Source organism: Protopterus annectens, chromosome 3.part1, assembly GCF_019279795.1.
Source record: "Protopterus annectens isolate FY-2018-M chromosome 3.part1, PAN1.0, whole genome shotgun sequence".
In the NCBI taxonomy this organism is placed as follows: domain Eukaryota; kingdom Metazoa; phylum Chordata; order Ceratodontiformes; family Protopteridae; genus Protopterus; species Protopterus annectens.
The window spans coordinates 1,260,449,151-1,260,468,537 of NC_056732.1; the positions used below are offsets into that span (position 1 = coordinate 1,260,449,151).

At 39.2% G+C, this 19,387-nt stretch overlaps 1 protein-coding gene across 1 annotated transcript in view; it reads right to left on the reverse strand.

Moving 5' to 3' along the window:
* Window positions 1–19,387, reverse strand: part of ARHGAP39 (Rho GTPase activating protein 39) — a 2,618,385-nt gene that overhangs the window by 886,965 nt on the left and 1,712,033 nt on the right. Inside the window, exon 5 of the mRNA XM_044067324.1 lies at window positions 12,087–12,648. Coding sequence (XP_043923259.1) covers window positions 12,087–12,648 — 562 coding nt within the window. The remainder of the gene's footprint in view (window positions 1–12,086; window positions 12,649–19,387) is intronic.

The window sequence follows — 19,387 nt, forward strand, 5'->3', positions numbered from 1 at the left end:
GCAAAACCTGCCCTGGATTTGGAAAAGATAGGCTGGTGGTAATACTTGATGAAGATGTGTACAGAGCTCCAGGTAGCAGCCTCCAGGATGTCCCTGGTAGGGACTCCCCTGAGAAATGCTGTAGAGGTAGATGTAGCCCTAGTTGAATGTGTTCTGACCCCCCGAGGGGTTGGCTTTCCATGGTGCTTGTAGCAGAAATGGATGCAGTGTACTATCCATTTGGAAATGGTTTGTTTTGAAATAGCCATGCCCTCTCTCCCTGTTGCAAAGCCGAGTAGTAACTGGTCAGATTTTCTGAAGGGCTTAGTCCTGTCAAGGTAGAATCTGAGCTGTCTGTGCACGTCCAAAGAGTGCAGGATCCTTTTCCCTTTATTTTGAGTATTAGGGAAGAAGGTTGGCAAATGGATGGATTGGTTGAGAGCCACACTGGACACCACTTTAGGCATAAAGGAAGGGTTAGTCCTGAGGGAAACCTTGTCAGCATGGAAAATAATGAAGGGTTCCACAGCCATCAATGCTTGTAGCTCAGACACTCTTCTAGCTGAAGTGATGGCTAGAAGCATGGCTATTTTCCAAGAGAGGAATTTTAACTCTGCTGAAGCAGCTGATTCAAAAGGGGGGAGCGTGAGCTTTTCCAGTACAAAGTTAAGGTCCTAAGCAGGGGTGGGTGCACTCCTTGGTGGAATTAAGTTGTTTGCCCCTCTCAGGAATTGTTTAATGAGGAGGTGAGAGAATAGGCATGGCTCAGTGTTGTAATGAACTGAGATGGCAGAAGCATGGATCTTAATGGAGGAGAAGGATAGGCCTCTGCGGAGTAATTCAGCTAGGTAATCCAGGGTTGGGGTAAGGAGGGCAGTGCTGTTTCCTCTCCTTTAGAAAGAATCCAGGAACAATACCTTTCCAATTATCAGCATAGGATTTCCTTGTAATGGGCCTTTTGGCTTCAAAGATAACATCCAGCACCTGTTTGCTTAGGGTTGCTGGTGCAGAATTCAAGGAATTAGCCAGGCTGCAAGATCTAGGGTTTGCAATTCTGCATGCAAAATCTGTGCCTCCTGCTGAGAGAGCAGGGTTGGGGTCTGGTGTAGCTGCCAGGGTGGCACCATTGTCAGGCTGTGCAGGAGTTGGTACCAGTGCTGGCATGGCCAGTCCGGGGCAATCAGAATTGTCCTTGCCCTGTCTTGTTTTATCTTGAGTAATACTCTTGTGAGAAGGGGCAGAGGGGGAAAGGCATAGACTGAGAGCTTTTCCCATAGAAAGGATAGGGCATCGACTTTTCAGGCCCTGTTGTGAGGATTCCTGGTGCAGAATTTGCTGAGCTGGTGGTTGCAAGGGGAGGGAAAGAGATCCACCTCTGGAGTCCCCCATTTCTGAATCAGAACGTTGAAGGTGCTGGGCTCCAATTTCCATTTGTGTGGGTCTAGGAGAGTTCTGCTTAAATCGTCTGCCATGAGTTTTGCTTGCCTGGCAGGAACTAAGCTTGTAGGTGGACTTGGATGTCCAAGGCCGTGTGCCACAGGGCCATGGCTAACCTGCAGAGTGGGTAGGAATGGGTTCTCCCCTGCTTGATGATGTACCACATAACTGTGGTGTTGTCTGTTTTTATTAGCAGTTGTCCTGGAAAGAGTAGGGATCTGAAAGCTGTCAGGGCATTCTGTACAGCTAGCATCTCTTTCTGGTTGATGTGCAGATGAATCTGACTTGGTTCCAGTGGCCCTGAATACATTTTCCAGCCATGTGAGCCCCCCAGGCATAGTCTGATGCATCTGTGGTCAGGGTCTGGGCAGCGTGGGGTAGAGTGAATGTCTGTCCCTTGTTGTGGTTGCATGCTTCTGCCCACTAAAGGAACTCTTTCCTTAGACAGGGTATGATAGGAATGACTGTTTCCAGGTTCTGAGAATGTTGGCACCAAAGACTTTTTAAATACCACTGAAGTTTCCTCATATGCAGTCTTGAATATGGAATTAGCAGTATACATGAGGCCATGAACCCTAGGGCTTGCAGTATTTTTCTTGCAGATAGATGGGTTCTTGTGGCCATTTGTTTGAAGTAATCTGTCAGACAGACTTGCTTTTCTGAAGTGAGGAATGCCATCTGGGAAGTTGTTTCCAAGCTTGCTCCCAGGAATACAATCTTTTGACTGGGTACCAGTTGTGATTTTTTTTCATTGATGGTGTACCCCAAGGAAGTGAGAAGGCTTTTTACAAATGTCAGGTGCTGAAGCAGCAATTCCTGACTGTTCGCCGGAATCAGGCAGTCATCCAAGTATGGGTAAATTTGGATATTTCTCTGCCTGCAGTATGCAATGGCTGGGGCCAAGCATTTTGTGAATACCCTGGGTGCAGCAAATAAGCCAAACAGAAGCGCAGAGAAGTGATAATGCATAGATCCTGCCATGAAATGTAGATACTTCCTGCATGACTCCCTTACAGGAATGTGCAGATAGGCTTTTTTTAAGTCTAGGGTGACTAACCAGGCATCCTTGGCTAACATGGGAAAAAGATGCTGCAGGGTAAGCATTTTGAATTTTGGTACCACCAGGAAGGTGTTGAGAATTGAAAGATCCAGGACTGGGCACCAAGAGCCATCTTTCCTGGGTACCAGGAAGAGTCTGGAGTAGAATCCTTAACCCCTCTGTTCTACTGGAACAGGCTGAATAGCTCTGATATTGAGCATGGAAAGTACTTGGTTTTGAGCCTCTGCCCACTGGTTTAGAGGAAGGTCTCAAAACCCATTTGGGGTTGGCAGAGAATGGAAATACAATTTGTACCCCTGGGATACAATGTTGAGGACCCATTGGTCCTGGGTGATGGACATCCAGTTTTTTGCATGAAGGGCAAGTTTTCCTCCTAGGGGCACAATCAGTTGGACAAGGCTGGAAAGTGGATTGAAGAAGTTATTGTGAGCTTTTTCCATAAGGAGGTGGCTTACCACTCCCTGCTTTAGGGGTGGGGGCACTCCATTGTTTAGATCTCTGCATACCCTGAGACTGTAGTCTGGGTGGTCTGTTTCCCCTGGGTCTTGTTTGAGAAGGCCTGGAGGGGGCTGGAAAGGACCAGTGTTTTGAAGGGCAATGCCTACTGAATCTAGGGGGATGCACTTGTAAGAATTCTTTAACAGTCTGCACAGATTTAGCTTTTTCTTCCATTTTTTAAGAACCTCTTCTGCTTTGGTGCCAAACAAAGAGTCCTTATTCAAAGGCGCTTCTAGTAATTTAGATTTGACAAGATCTGGCAAGGTCTGCTCCTTCAGCCAAGCATGTCTTCTCAGTACAGAGCTGGTGACTGCTGCCCTGCAAGATGATTCTAGGGCATCAAAGCCACATTGCAAAGTATGCTTACTGACTTGGTTTGCAGAGTGCATAAGCTCCTGCAAAACTTTATTTTCTGCATAGTCTGGAAAAGTTACCACTTTTTGTTTAATACGCTCCATAATATGTTGCTGGTACTTTAGCATGTGAAAATGGCAATTCAACGCCCTGATAGCAAGAGTTGCAGAGGTATATACCTTCTTACCCCATCTGTCCAAAGCTCTGGAATCCCTGTCTGAAGGGGTGGGATTCTTGGATGTAGTAGCCTTGATACCTTTAAGCCCCTGGGAAATGATCTCTGGGTCAGCAGTAGGATTCTTGAACAGAAACCTGTGAGTATCAGGTACTCTGTAGTAGCTGTCAGGTTTCCTAGGATCAGGAGGTAAAGTGTCAGGAGTAAGACTGGATTCCATGAAAACATCATCCACAACATCCAGGGCAGGGGGTATAGCTAAAGGCCTGCGCTGAGGCAACTCTAAAAATTCTCTGAGTCTCTTTTTGGACTGAGGATAGTCTTGGCATTCCCACTGGAAATGTTCTCTTAAAGTATGCAAGGTTTCACCAAAAGAAAAATCCTCTGGAGGGGAGGCAGAGGGAATGGATTCCTCTGCATCAGAGTCCTCATAGGTGGATAAGGGCATGTCTTCATAACCAGAAATGTCAGAGTCATCGGATTCCTGGTCTGTAGAACCTGAAGGGGGACTGGGTTCTTTGTCTCTTTGCAGGGGAAGGTTGACTTCCACTAATCAGTGTAATAAGGTCTTAAGTCATTCTAAGCATTTGTTTTTGTGGCATGGGAGCCTGAGCATGCGCTTTGGTCATCGGTTTTCTAGGCATAGTGCATACTCTTGGCCTAAAAAACTTGGTAGTTTTGGTTAGAAATGAAGTCATCGGTTTAATTTGAACATCAGTAGATTAAAGGACTGCCTCAGAAGCTGGTGCCTGCACAGCAGCTCCGGACCCATTCAAGGTAGAGACAGCCACAGGTTCCATAGTCAAAGAAGCATCTCGTAGCATACCGGACTCTGAATGGGTCGCAGCAGAGGCCTGAGAATCCATTGAAGCAGGCATCAGGGCTGCAAAGGCGCCTCACTGAGTACTGGCAGACTGGTGACTAGCTTGACGGAAGTATCATTGGCAGTTTTGGACCTATGAGATCTGTCTCTGTCTTTATCCTTACATTTTTTCAGAAAATCTGTAGTCAGATGGCTTACTGAAGCCATTTCAGAATACGGAGATTGAGAGCGAAACAATTTAGCAACAAAGAGAGCCCGACGACGAATGGTTCAGGCATTAAACAAAGCACAAAACCAACAGCGAGGGACGTCGTGGTCTGGGCCTAAACAGGTGATGCAGTAAGAATGAAAATCTCTGTGAGGTATTTGCTTTCCACAGGCAAGACAATTGTTAATTTTTTTCTGACATTGGTTAGAGCATGAAAAAATGATCCCCAATGGGGTGCTTAGCTTTAGAAGACTTCAGGAATATTCAATTTGAAAATGAATCATTCAGAGAGAGTGAAGAAGGTAACATCTATATTTTGAACCTTATTCCCCTGAACTGTCATATATTTTTTTCTGCAGCCTCTCTTTAGTTTTACTTTTACTACTCTTAGCCAGCAGTGTAGAAACTTCCTCATTAAATTTCTCCATCCTCCCAGTCAACCCTTTCTCTTAAAAATCACTCTTCTGAATGCAGGCAGCACCTCCAACAAAGTCAGACAGACACTTCTCAACAGTTATTGCTTAGGCATTGTCACAATTACTGAATACTGAATCCTGGTTAAAAGATGACTCCCCTGACTTACACCACTTCTTTCCAGGCCACTCATATGTGCACATGTCCATACCTGGCAAAAGAACAGATGGTGGAAGCATGCTTTTGTATACAGTCAAACCCACAGCAATACTGTTCATGACCCAAACTGAAAAATGTTTACCACACCTTTAGAAAACCATAAGGTTTATACATGGCAGTATCATATCTTCTCCCACCAAGCCACAAAAAAGAAAAAAAATGTGCAGCCTTACAAAACAGAGAGCAAATTATACAATTTTCTTGAAACAAAACTCTAAATGCTTGAGAATTTAGCATCAACCTCATTTCTGCCCATGTGACATCATCCCTAGGCTTAATGCATTTAGTAAAAGAGTCAACTTGATGCAGCTAAACTAAGGGAAATACTCCCTATTCCACTTAGTACTGATTAATGTACCCAGTACCACAAAACGTTCTCCCTCCCAGCCTCAGTGACCTTTGCTCCATGCCTTTCACTCTTTCAAATACAACCTTCAAACAACAGCCAATAAAGATCTCCTTCTATTCAAAGTCTCAAAATGACATCCCCAAACTATAATCCCATCTTAATTGGCTATAATATCCACCTGTTCTACACTGTTCACATCTCAGTAATACTGCCAACACTGTAGCCAGCAATGGTCATTTTCCTTCAAAAATACTTTTCCATTACATCTTGATTACGTAAAAACTCACACTTACAACAGGTTCACTCACAAGCTCATGGTTTTACTTAAACTTAGGGACTAAGATGAGTAATACTATATAAATAGATATATTCCAAGCAACTCACTGACTAGGAAAGGTTTAAAGCACTGCATCATTTATCCAAAAAATCAACCATTAGGGAATCCTTTTACTAAGACATGTTTTAAAAGATCAAGAGATTCTACTCAAAAAAGTTCACCAAAACAGTTGTGATTTGATTCCATTGCTTTCTGTTAAATAATGTTGTTGTTGTCTTTCGGCTTTTCCCGGTTAGGGGCCGCCACAGCGAAACTCCGGTCCGCTAATGATTGGCAGTAGATTTTCACAAACACTGAAATGCCAACTCAACGTTCAACCTTCAGCGAATGTCGAGCTGGCACCTCGGCATTCTGTTAAATAATGATAATGTAAAATCCACTTTGGAACCAAACCTATTTATTTATATTTGTACAGGGATTGATTCTGGCCTCAGGTTACTGGCTATGTGTAAAATGGCCCTTCATGGCAGTTATCTTAGTATTCACCAGTGAATCTATGACCCTATAATAAATATATTATTTTATTATTTACTGGGTGTAGGTTATAAGCATATTAATACATTTCAAAACGCCATCTGATTTTCCGGCTTTTGTTGTTTATAAATTGGTTCACTGTGCAGCAGCACAAACAAAATTAAGAACAAAACAGGTGAGGTTTTTTTTTTTTTTTTTGCAGGGGCGAGGTTAGGTTTAAGGTTAGCACACACTACTAAGGTGGATGGGGCTTTAATAATGTGTGCTAACCCTAACCTTGCCACCAATACTAACCCTACACCTTACTTTAAAAAACCTTCCCATAACATTACCGAAACACAAGACATATTCAGACACACAAACGCGCACCAACACATAAACTACATTTATCCCCTACCTGACCCCAAATCTAACCCTAAAATACACACACACACACACACACACACACACACACACACACACACACACACACACACACACACACACACACACACAATGCAAACACATAACATCTATCCCCTTACCTAAGCCACACTCTAACCCAAATATCCAAATACACACATACAAACACTCTCACTCCTTTCCAAACCCCACTTACCTGTCTTGACAAAACATACATTTGAGATGTCCAATGTTCAACTATATAAACATTCAACAATGTTTATCACCCATACCACTTGTCGATCAAATGTATGTTTGACAAAATGCAAGGGAACCATATGTGTATGTATGTGTACATATGTGTGTTTAGGTCTACTTTGGAGGGTTGAAGTTTCAAAACTTTGAACTTCATATGGTCGAGACCATAAGATCGAAGTTTTGAAACTTCAAATGGTTTAAATGGAGATCACTGTACAGCGTGGAATGGAAAATTGACCACACTCTTCACTGTACTGTGATCTCAGAGTTGGCATATTTACTTAGCAGGGGGTGTGGGGTGTGCAGGGGGGCTTGACCCCTGCATAAATGCAAAAAAAAATTGTTTTTATTTTTTTTTATTAAAGTTTCAAACTTTCAAAACTTCAATGTTATGGTCTCGACCATATGAAGCTCGAAGTTTTGAAAGTTTGAGCTTCCAAAGTAGATCTGTGTGTGTGTGTGTGTGTGTGTGTGTGTGTGTGTGTGTGTGTGTGTGTATATATATATATATATATATATATATATATATATATATATATATATATATATATATATATATATCTATATATATATATATATATTTTTTTTTTTTTGAAATGTAGGTTTTGAGCAATGATAAAATTAATAATTAATTCAATAGATGATGACTGCAAGAACATACTACTTGGCAAAAACTCAAAATGGCATGGTAATACAGATGGTAGGCTATATGACTGATTGTCCCTAAAACTTATTTTGAAATTTAATCTACTCACAGGGACTGAGGAAATGGAGAAGTTAGACCAGGGAAGTGAGAACTGAGGAGCCAGCACAAACTCTGCTTACTTCTGGTGTAAGAGGAGGGGTGAGTGAGCGTATGTATGTAGTCACAGCTCCTCAGTGAATGTTGGTTGTATCCATGGTTATAAGCAAGATATCATACATTAGGCAGCAGGAGTGTGGAGCTGAGATTCTATATGACAATGCATTTGACATCATTACATACTCCTTTCCAGTTAGGTTTCTCTTCCCATATGATTTGATGACTTCCCTCCCAACTCTCATCCTTCTGGGGATTGACCTCACTAGGATGTTCCAAAAGGACATATTTCCCTAACTTCCCAAAAAGGATAAGGTAGGATCTTCTCATCATTGCCTACAAGAAGGAATAAGTAAGGACTGGTACAAGTGGTAAAGTAACATGCAAAAAATTAAAAAAAGTTTAACTACTCAGAAAGTTAAGCAAGTGACAGAACTGCTCAAAACTCTTCTTGCATGTTATTTCTTGGTATAACTTAATATGCCTGCTTTTCATTTTTGTAGGTGAGATTTTTAAGTAACAGATAATTGCATAGGTGTTCTTATTAAATTAAATTGCATTATGCTGTATCATTTGACAAAGAGGAGGGTAGGAATGACTTGTATATGAACCGCATGTTAATACAGGGATCAGAGTGTGCTGCAGAGACTCATATCCATGCAGTAGTGAAGGCAATGTGTTTCTGCTGCAGCATTATCACCCACATATCATCGATGACAATGCCAGGTGTGGGAAGCACTTGAGTAAAGGCAGAGTAAATAAGACAAGATAATGGAAGATTGGTAATGTCAGAGATGCCACCTTTAGAAGAGGCGAGCAAATGAACAGAAGTCACACTTTTTGCATCACCCCTTAATTTGCCCTGCTCCACCACTTGTTCTACTTTTTCCGCACACACCTTGACTATTTTGTTCCAGAAATGCATACGATTGCTTGTCATTGTGGGAGGCGAATGTCTTTTCCCCTAACTGCCCTTGTATGTAACAGCATTGTACTGTATCAAATCTTGTACAAAAACTTCCATCCGGAAGCAGTTTTAGATTATTGGATCACCATTGAATTTGCCAGACAGTCCAAAAAAAAAAAAAAAATGATGTGCTGGTTGCAGCCCTATGCAGTGCACTACTGCAGACCCACTCCATCATTTACCCAAACACCCTGCCAACATATACATACTAAACAGTAGTTTTGTTTGGCTAGTTTATTACACTTGATATATGCAGCTGTGACTAACCTAACTACAGTAATAGAAAGATGACTACATTAACCTCCTTCACTCATTCATATATTCACCGATACCTGCAAAACAAAACTCATTCTGAAATCATTTATGAGATGTAATTGCTGCATTCATTGAAATTATTCATATTGGTGGTGTTGGTTCCCTGACCATAATATCTTATTTGCTGACTTGCTCTGGATTCAGTACATTGCAATATGATGCAGAGTATAGCTGGGCGTACTCTATGTAATCTGAGTATATATCTCTTTTCCTGAGCATCTGAGTAATACATTATGGCTTAAAATGGCCACAATCTGTATATATAATCATCTTACCAAATGCCTGAAACCTATATCTTGTAGGTCAGCTTTGTTATGGGTAAAATGTCAGATTTCTCACCCCCCTCCAATTTTTTTTCATAGTACAGTAAAGCAGTTGACAACGATGTACACACTTTTTAAATGTTCATAGGTTCATAGATTAGTACTGTGAAGGCACAACACTGTTTTTTGAATGTGTGGTAGGAAGGACATGAGTTAGGGTTTGTGAGTGCTAAATAAAGCTATACAGCTAAATTCTTGCTGAAGTAGTTAGCTGAATGACAGGGGGAATTACCCCATTAGAAATATGTCAGTCCTCATATGTGTATCTCAGAACTCAGTTGAAAGCATAATCTCACTGGCATGCCAAGTGCACCATCATATGACAAATTATGAGAAAAAGAGTGAAACAGTGTCATGTGATGCAAAGATCAGCATTTTGGTCACGGACAGTTGCTCTGATTTTCAGCGTAGTTACACTGTGATTTCCAGATTGGTCAGCAGACACTATATGCTTTCTAAATCGCACATTTAAGTGTTATTCATGTGATCAGCCCCATTTACATATCTATGGAGCAACATGTTGGCTTTGTGTACACAGTGACTATCCGCCTGCCATTGAAGGCTGCTATTTCTGAATTGTACAGGCAGGGCTTGGATGCCTACCTCTGTACATTATTCTTTCTCGGTATATACCATATCTCAGAATGTCGTCATGAAGGATTAATGTCACAGGTAGAGTGGATCTAGTATAAGCTTATTAAAAATTACTTTTTTACTTGACATTTTAGCATTTCAGGGCACAGCAAAATTGGTTGGCACACTCACCATTTGCGGTCATCATGCACCCTCTTACCAGGTAATAAAATCAACTCTTGAGTCATAATTTACCTTGAATTGGAAGAAGGTGAGATTTGCAGGAGTCAGCTTTACGGAGTAGAAATGCGGTCAATGAAAACCTGTCTTCAGGTTGAAAATGTTATAAGCATTTGGGAAGAACAAGTGAGCCAGGTTTCTAGCAGTTATGCAAATACTTCATAATACATGCCTCACTTAGCATCAGCAGCTACATTTTATTTTATAATATTTCCTACTATAGCCTACTATTTCCCTCCAGTCTCCTCAACTTTTCCTTCTCATCACATCTCTTCTGTTTCATGTCTGCAGTAATACATCAAAAGATATTTCTTATGCCCGCTGACATGTTCTTTGTTATTTTACCTTCAGTTAACCCATATTTATTAATAATTTCCCACAATATAAGTTCCATTTTAAACCTGCTTCTGCATCTGTCAATTAGCTTTTCTTTACATTTATTTATATTTGCAGAACTGCTACTAGTGTTAATATGCATGGCACAATAAATACCCTCTAAATGTTTGCTATTTTTATCTCCAGTGCTTATTACTTTCAGCAAAATGTTAGAATATACTACGAATTGAACTTTTGCGTGATTGCATACTACACCTGGTTTAAATTTTGGGCGATGCAGCTAAGCATGCAGACAGAGAGACAAACAAGTTGATAAAGTACAATTACATTAGATAATTTATGACTACCATACAGATTTGCTGGAAATGAAACTGTGCATTTGAAGTGACCATTTACTGTAGTTATTTACTGACCCTTTTGTCTATGAAACCATTCAGCTTGTGTTACACACATTATTCTACTAATGGGGCTGGCTAACTCCAAAGGCATTTTGTACCAAATGTAACACATCCTAATGCCCCTACATGCATGCAGTCACCACCTGATCCTTGTATGGTGTTAGAAATGAAGGGAGGTCACAAGAGGAAAACTATACTTGCACTCCTTTCTGTCTCAGGAAATGGGTCACCAGAGCTGCTAGAAGTGAGTGCCAAAACCTGAACCAACGGGTTTGATTCATACCACTTCCTCCTAAATTTAGAATAATAATGTTGCCATGTTGAAAACCAAAACAAGGTCTGACTGTGTGGCATATCTTACTAAAAGAGACTAAAGAGACTGGTGGCAGTTAACAAATCAGACTGGCAAGTTATCCTTTATTACATAGGAGTTTGGATACCTGTCCCAAGCAAGTTTAATTCCTGTCTGGACTCGGTACTGGCAAGCATACTAGAAGAGCTTTACATTTGTGTCAGGCTTGTTATACAGCTTCAGTTTACATTTATTCACCTCACCACACTAATCACTTTTACCTTCATGGTTACATGGTCAGGGGAAGTGTGTAGCAGGTGAAAGGGAAATAAAAATGGCAGGACTTAATTATACTTTGAACAAATCAGGGCTTTCTTTTGTTTCTTCCGTGTTTTAACACCCACCTCTTTCTTCTCTCCCTAGATGCTACTGTAAAAGGAGCCCTGATCATATGCATGTAAAAGGAGCTGTGTACCACCCAATCAGCAGCCTTCTCCCCCTGTTACTGATCAGCACTGCAAGGTTTTTTTTTTCAGATCATCTAGTACAGACTCTACTTTAAGGGATGGTCAACCAGATTTTTGCTCAGTTTCCTCTTCCAGCCAGTAGTGGAATTTCTAGACCTATAAAAGATTGAGGAATGTGAGTCACGAGCACTACGATTAGATTCTGACTGTCCAGGCTGCAGAAGTCTATCCTCAAGTTGAAGAACAAACAACCAAACAAAACTAAGAATTTCACAACAACCTGCTCAGGTTAACTTTATTTTTGGTAATAAACATTAATTCAACAAAAGGAAACTAAAAATGATTTTTCTCTAATGTGTTAAATACTCTGACTGATACAGCTTGATATTACAACATAACTTGTGACTCACCTTTTGTGTCATTCACTGGATCCATATGCCTGTATATATATCCTTCCAAATAGGAATGAAACTTAGGAGTAGGAGGAAAGAAAGCCAAACAGATTGCCATCAATTCCCAGCCACGTGCCAGGCTGTCATATCGGAAGTTCTCAGTTGTCTGCCTGCACAGCTGTATATATAACTCATCCCGCAGACCCTGCATGCTCCAGCCTTTGGTGACAATCTCCAAGGCCACATTAAGAAGGTCCGCCTTTGCTTTCCGGTCACCCATGTACATTTGAATCAGCTTAAAGATCTCACAGGCCTCTTTTTTGACATTTCTATCGTTAGTCATTATCATGGGCTTCTTAATGGATTCGCTGCTCCAGGCTAGCATGTTTGCAATCGAGACCTTGCGTCTGAAGAGCCCTTGGGTATGCTTATTGAAGTGTTTGGAAGCCCAGTTTTCAATATCTGTCTCTGAAGAGGGCTTCCGCAAAGTGAATGTAGGAAAAACACAGCTAGCACTAGGCATCATGTTCCGGTTCTGCCGGCTGCCATCAAATTGAGAACAGGCACCAAGGTCTTCAGACTGCAAGATATGGAGAAAAAAATGCTCAGTAAGCTGAAACAAAAAGCGGTACAAATGTTCTTTATCAATCTAAGCATGTAGAGTTTAAAATATATCTTTACTTTCTGTTGCTTTGGAAACAGCAGTGACAGCACTATCACTAGAAATAGAAGATTCCTACTTCTTGTAGCATGGTTTAGCTCATACTTCACAATACACAAAAAACTGCAAATGTAGGCATAAAAATAAAGTCATTAGTAAGTGATTAAAATAGTTTGGACCATAGCAGCCATCAGCTGTTCGTTTCTTGCCTTTAGTAAAGCCAAGCAACATGGCCAGCCGAATTCTTAAAATAAATGTCTTAATTCTTATCAAAAATATGCAGTGGACACAGGTATGATGTGGTACATGCTAAATGCACTCTAAAATAAGACCTAATGAGATTTTAAGGCAACATTAGATCTCAGCAGGGTTATATGCACTAACATTCTTCTAGACAGCTGATTTGGGAAATGGGTGTTATACATTTAAAGATAGTAGAAGACAGAAAGAATTTACAAATATTCAAGTTGTGTTTCTGTTTCTCATATCTCTGTCACATGACATCAACTGCATATTACTGTCAGCAAGGCTGCACACAGCAAGCACCTGCTTGAATGTTCTCTGTCTGCCATTCACCTTCTAAATACCCTCTCAGACCTTCTTGCATAAGGATAGCTTATGCAACTTAAATCTCCTCTCTGACCTCTCAGGAACATACCAGGCAATGTCCTCTGCAGTAAAATGGACTGAGAGTTTGGCCACAGTTCAGATAACATTAGTGAAGGAGTTCAAGTTCTTCTAGACCTGAGGTTTCTCAGACTACATCATACTGGACCTCCATCTAACAGCAGAAAATTCCTGAGCCTTCCCATGACACCAAAAAGGACACTCTATCCACATAAAAAAATGACACTAAATAGAAGCAGACTGACCCCAAAAAACACACATATACAACTAAAACAAAAAAGCTTTAGTTTTGTACAATATTGTTTTACCATTGATTTGACTTAAACACTTCCATTGACTATCATCTACCGCATTTCACTTGAACCTATATAAAAACAACATCCAATGACTGCCATAAGTAAGCATCATATTCAGAATTCTTTGAGCCTCCACTAAGACAGACACAGGCCTTCACAGGAAGGCTGTTCTCATCATTTGAGAAACACTCTTCTGGATGGAATAAATATCCCCACAGAGCACTTCTATTATGGGAAGGCATGGAGCTGGGGTCCACAGTTGTTCTGTGTAATTAACTTCAACCCATCTGTTCTTCACGCTCTACTCAGATGTCATTACATGTTTTTTACTTCCCTGTGGTTTAGAGACATACATCCATGACTGTAGCTGAGGTGACCAGTGACCGATTAATGACACAGACATCATAGGGACAGAATGGGGAGGATAAGCTAGATAAAATAATGACAGCTCACTCATCACCAGAGGGAGGGAGGTTGTTAGGTCTGTGCCACTGGTGACATCTAAAGGTGCCTGGTTGTACTGCAACTGTAGTGGCTGAGTTGTCTCACTCAAGCAATGCAGAGCTCTCCCAAAAGAGCCAGGGGCAGGGAGAAGCATGCATGGGAGCAATCATTCCTTCTCCTGCCAAACAGGAGACAAGTGTGAGTCCTCCCACCACCACAGAGAGTGACAGCCTAATGACATCTCAATATTGTACTCATCACATACCTTTCACATCCCTTCCTCAAAGCACTAGGGACAAGTAAAAAAGGCCTCAGAGGTCTGAGGTTAGTAAAACAAATTCATGTTGAGGAAAAAAAAACAAAACTGAAACAGCAAATTTAAACCAATAAAATAAAATGTCACAAATACAGAAAAACATTTATGCAGGGAAGCCATCCCCTTTGTATTCCTCCCATCATAAGGAGGGTTGTACAGGGAAATGAAGATTGTTGAATTACCCTTTGGCTGACATGTAAGTAGTTATCAACTACACAGATGGCTGACAGGTGTGCAAGATCTCACAATTCTCATAGTGGGGAAATATGCCCTATCCCTGACATTGTGCGATCTCAGAGTTAGTATAGATAATAAGCAGGAAGTGAAAAAACAATGTTATATGCTATTTTTAAAAGCTTTGTTTTGCATGCTGAAAGATTTTTTTCTCAGTGCATACATAGTAGCATGTCAATGTTTGCAAAGTCATCCTTTTGTTGTCAACACTCAGTGACAGCACCTATATTAAAGTCATTCACTCATTATTAGTATACCTATCTAGCTATCTGCCTAGCTATAAATACATATCTATATACATATAGATATATATTTATAGACATATCAAGATTGCCTTAGAAAGAAGTCAACAAATGCCTGGTTCTGGCTGTAAACCTCCTATATGATAATCTTTAAGGGTGTTGTGCAATGTATTTTGTCAATTTTTCCATAGATAATATTTACTTTTAGCATTATAGACCGCAAACTAATGTTTTTTCATAGATATGTTTTAGGCATACATTTTCAAGGAAAACCAAGTAAGACACTATCCTATAAGCCAGGCACATTTCAACAAAAAACAGTGCATAATAAAGAGAATATAATAACAGTTCTTGAATCCTTTCCAAAAAGTTCAAATTTCCAAATCCCCTGATTTTTCTAATAAGTGATTATTGTACCTTTTAATCTGGGTGGTGTGTACAAAGGCTACAGAATGTAGAACAACATTCTACATAAGTGAAGAATAAAGCTGCACAACAACCTTTGTGGAGTGACTAAAAATGCCATTCAAAGTTAGATGAACTACAGAATACACTTATCTAGCTTTGATAGATACACACTGGTCAAAAGGAGGCCAGCTGAAGGCTGAGACTTTAATGGAATAAACTCATTTTATTCTCTGTAAGCATCTTCAGTGTATTTTACGTTTAAATTAATTACTATTCATTATCTCTAGATCTTTAATGATGACTTAATATATTTATATAGATATATATTATATAGATATATTTTAATTTTACTTTTTATTTTGTAATCAAAATGATTTCCTTTTTACATCTCACAATTTGACATCTATTGGCAATGGAAATGAGGTATTTACAACTATATCACATGTGTATTTTCAGTGGACTAACTTAGAAAGTTTTGGCATATTTTAACAAAGTAGCTGTGTTACTGGGTTTGCATTCATCTGCATATGCGGAGTTCCTAAGCCCATTCCTTGATTTACACCTAGAAAAAATATTCAGAAAATAAATGGCTTAAATACATAGCATAGGTTCGTACTAGGCTATTGGCCCTAGGGCCTATACAAGCCTAGCTATAACAATTCCCTGGCCATTTCTTCCCACAATATTTACTTCCCTGGACCCCTGTCTAGCACTAGGTAATATTGCTTGTAATTCCCAACAAGATGGACAGGCAATCCCAATCTCAACTGTAATGTTGTGCTGCATAATCATCCATTTAACTACATACAGACTGACATTCAGTGTATGTCATTTGTCTATTACTCCTTTATGTGGGATACGTTTAAAGCCTTAGCAAGGAAAAGATAACCAACATGTACTCTCATCCTTTATAATGTACTGATATTGTTTCTTCAACGAATGTGCTAAGATTCAAAAGGCATAGAACTAGGTCATCAATATAGATTATTTAAAAAGGCATCTGTGCAAGGTTGCCCATTAGAGCTTTCTCCATCATTTTACAGAGAATAATGATCGAGCTGAAAAGCTCATAATTGACTCTGATATGACTATTCCTGTATCCATTTTCTTTCCTACATTTATATTTAGCTTCTTTTATCCATCCTTTGCGAAGGCTTGAGATTAATTACATGATTATACTTTACCATGCATGGTCACGAAGGTAAGTACAGTGGTTACTGGAGCCTTCCTACTCCAACTGTGGGTTAATTCCTCATTTCCACTGAACGCCAATAAGAATTTTAAATGTTTTTCTCTCAGTGTAGTTTTTTTTCAGGAAATCAAGCCTTCTCTCATTTCCCAGAGACATGTCATTTGACTAACTACTTTAAAGTGTTCATACAAATAGTCACAGCTAGACAGAGATCATAAGGATCAGTCCACTTACCCAGTTAACAGACAATTACATCACGCTTCTGCTGTGCAGCATACAAATGATTAACTTATAATTCTGTTAGATAGCATGATAAATGACTGGTGGGTGATTTGAGGAAACATGACTGCTTGAATCTAATCCTCCATGCTGGATCATGGAACTCCACACCCCCTATACAAATGTAATCTAATCTGAGGTGCTACTAGGTAGGCTAGTTTGGGGATAACAGATGTATCCCCTCCAAAGAGGCAAGCAAAGGGATCTGGTCTCATTCAGAACAACACAGTTCATGACTCTTGCCAAACTGTCTACCCTCCTGTGATTTATACAGCATTGCTAAGGATTATTAATCAGTCTGACTTACAGCCAAAGTCCCTGTCATCAGATGATATGCTCACTGTTACCATGACATGGAGTATTTCTACGATTACTAATTCAGTGCTAGCTGCACTCCTCAACATTTTATACTCGAATGTTGCTAAGCAGCTCTTCCCCCCCAACTTATAATGTGGATTCCAGCTCACACTGGTAAACGGGACAGCTGTAATGACAACCATATAAAAAACAACAAATATTTATAGTATGGAAGACAGTGCACATTACTTTATTTAGTTTCCAGCAGTAAACAACATGGTACAAATTATTTTCTGACCAGAAAACTAAAATTATTACATTCCTCTCACTAGAGTATCATGTTGTAGTCTCTGAATTTTGATAGCCTAACAAGTTGTCTGTTGTAAAAATTGTCTGAAGAGTTAATATCATAATCATAATTTTTTAATATTTTACACAATGCAGTATTCTGCACATGCATGCTTTATTGCATACACAGAGTATGTGACTGAGACAGTATTCCTAATAAAATTTTTTTTTGCTCAGGAAAGTAGTGGGACAAATTAAATTACACATACAAAATAGTAATAAGATAGACAGGCTAAACAGAAATGACTTCCCATAGCAAAGCTATTTCTGTGAAGATTTCAATACTTACATAATTAAAGTACGCTCTATAAGGTTTGGTAATCTCATGACAGTGGAATAGTAAGACAGAAAAGGGAATTCACAATTTGACAAATGCCATCCTGTGTCTCCTAAGATGTAAAACCATTGCTGATTCTGTGGAAAGCTAAATGTTCCTAAGAATAATTGTGTTATACTCCACATTGTTCAGGGTATCTCATCATCTCCTCCCAGTTTGTTTTCTTACTACAAAATCTAAGAAAAAAAGAGTTCTCTTAAATAACTTATATGCTAAAAAATTCTTAAGTACATGTCTCCAGTTTGAATTTAATAGCCTTCAGTGCAAACCACCTCTGTTGTATGTACTTATATATATATATATATAATATATAAAACACATATACACACACACACACAAACAAAGACACAGGTCCTCTACAGAATTTCGAAGATTAAGACTTCTAAATTCATATGACCGAAGACCATATGCTCGAAGTTTTAAAACTTCGAAATCCTGAATGTAGATCAGCATACAGAGCAGAAAGGGAGATTTTCCTTTTCCTCGCTGTAGTGCGATTTCGGAGTTGGCATATTTAAGTAGCTGGGGGTGCAGGGGGCTTGCCCTCCTGCAAAAACATGTTTTGTGATGTTTTAACTGCTTTTTGGGTTTTTTTTTTAAATTTCGAGATTCCAAGATCTCGAGGTTCTGAATTCGATATTTTGAAAGTCGGGATTTTGGTGTTTCGAAATTAAGAAGTGAATCCATATATGTATATATATATATATATATATATATATATATATATATATATATATATATACACATACATACATATATGTATTATATACCATGTGATCACTTTCACAATACAAGGTATACAGCAATGCAGAACTACAATCAAAGTGTTTCTTTAATCCAAAAGTTCAGTGAAAATTTCCAGTGACAGAACAAGGACTATCTAGCATGTACCTACAGTGTTTACAGAATCCATATGGACTTGTACCATGTGATTGTGACTTGAAATATAAACTATTTCTAGAATATTCCTTTAAAAAATATATTTTAAGTTAGAACTTCTCTTATATACAAAACTAGGAGTTTGTCCATTTTTTTACCCAAGTCATTGTTTCTTTGTAAATTTTTCCATTTGTGTATAATAGTGTTCTTAGTCTCATATACTGTTGAGTGAACATTCTAGAGCAAATGCGGTCTTAAATATTTGTCTGATACTGTGACAAAGTCCCATAATAAGGGGACAAAATGAGTACCTGTACTATACATAACCTCTCAGAGATACAATCAATCAGAGTAGTATCATAAACTGTGTCTAGAAACACACTTTTTAGAATATTTAACTTATTGAGGAAAAACTTATCATCAGAAGCAAGATATATGTGAATAGCTTGTTTTTATCTTACATTCTCTTTTACATAGTTTGTGGTGACAACTTTTAACATGTATGCAAGTACTGCTGAAAACAGACTTCCCATACATGTTTTTTTTTAAACAAGAAATATCTTTATTAAATCATCACTTACGACACAAGCAATCACACATTTATATAAATGAAAACGAATCACACAGACACAATCCTCGTTGCAAACATTTTACATCACAAACCATACTGACACACTCACATATGTAAACATTATACATCACTTATAATGTACCCAATCATTTTCAGTCAAACATTACATAGCTCATTTAAGTCCTGCC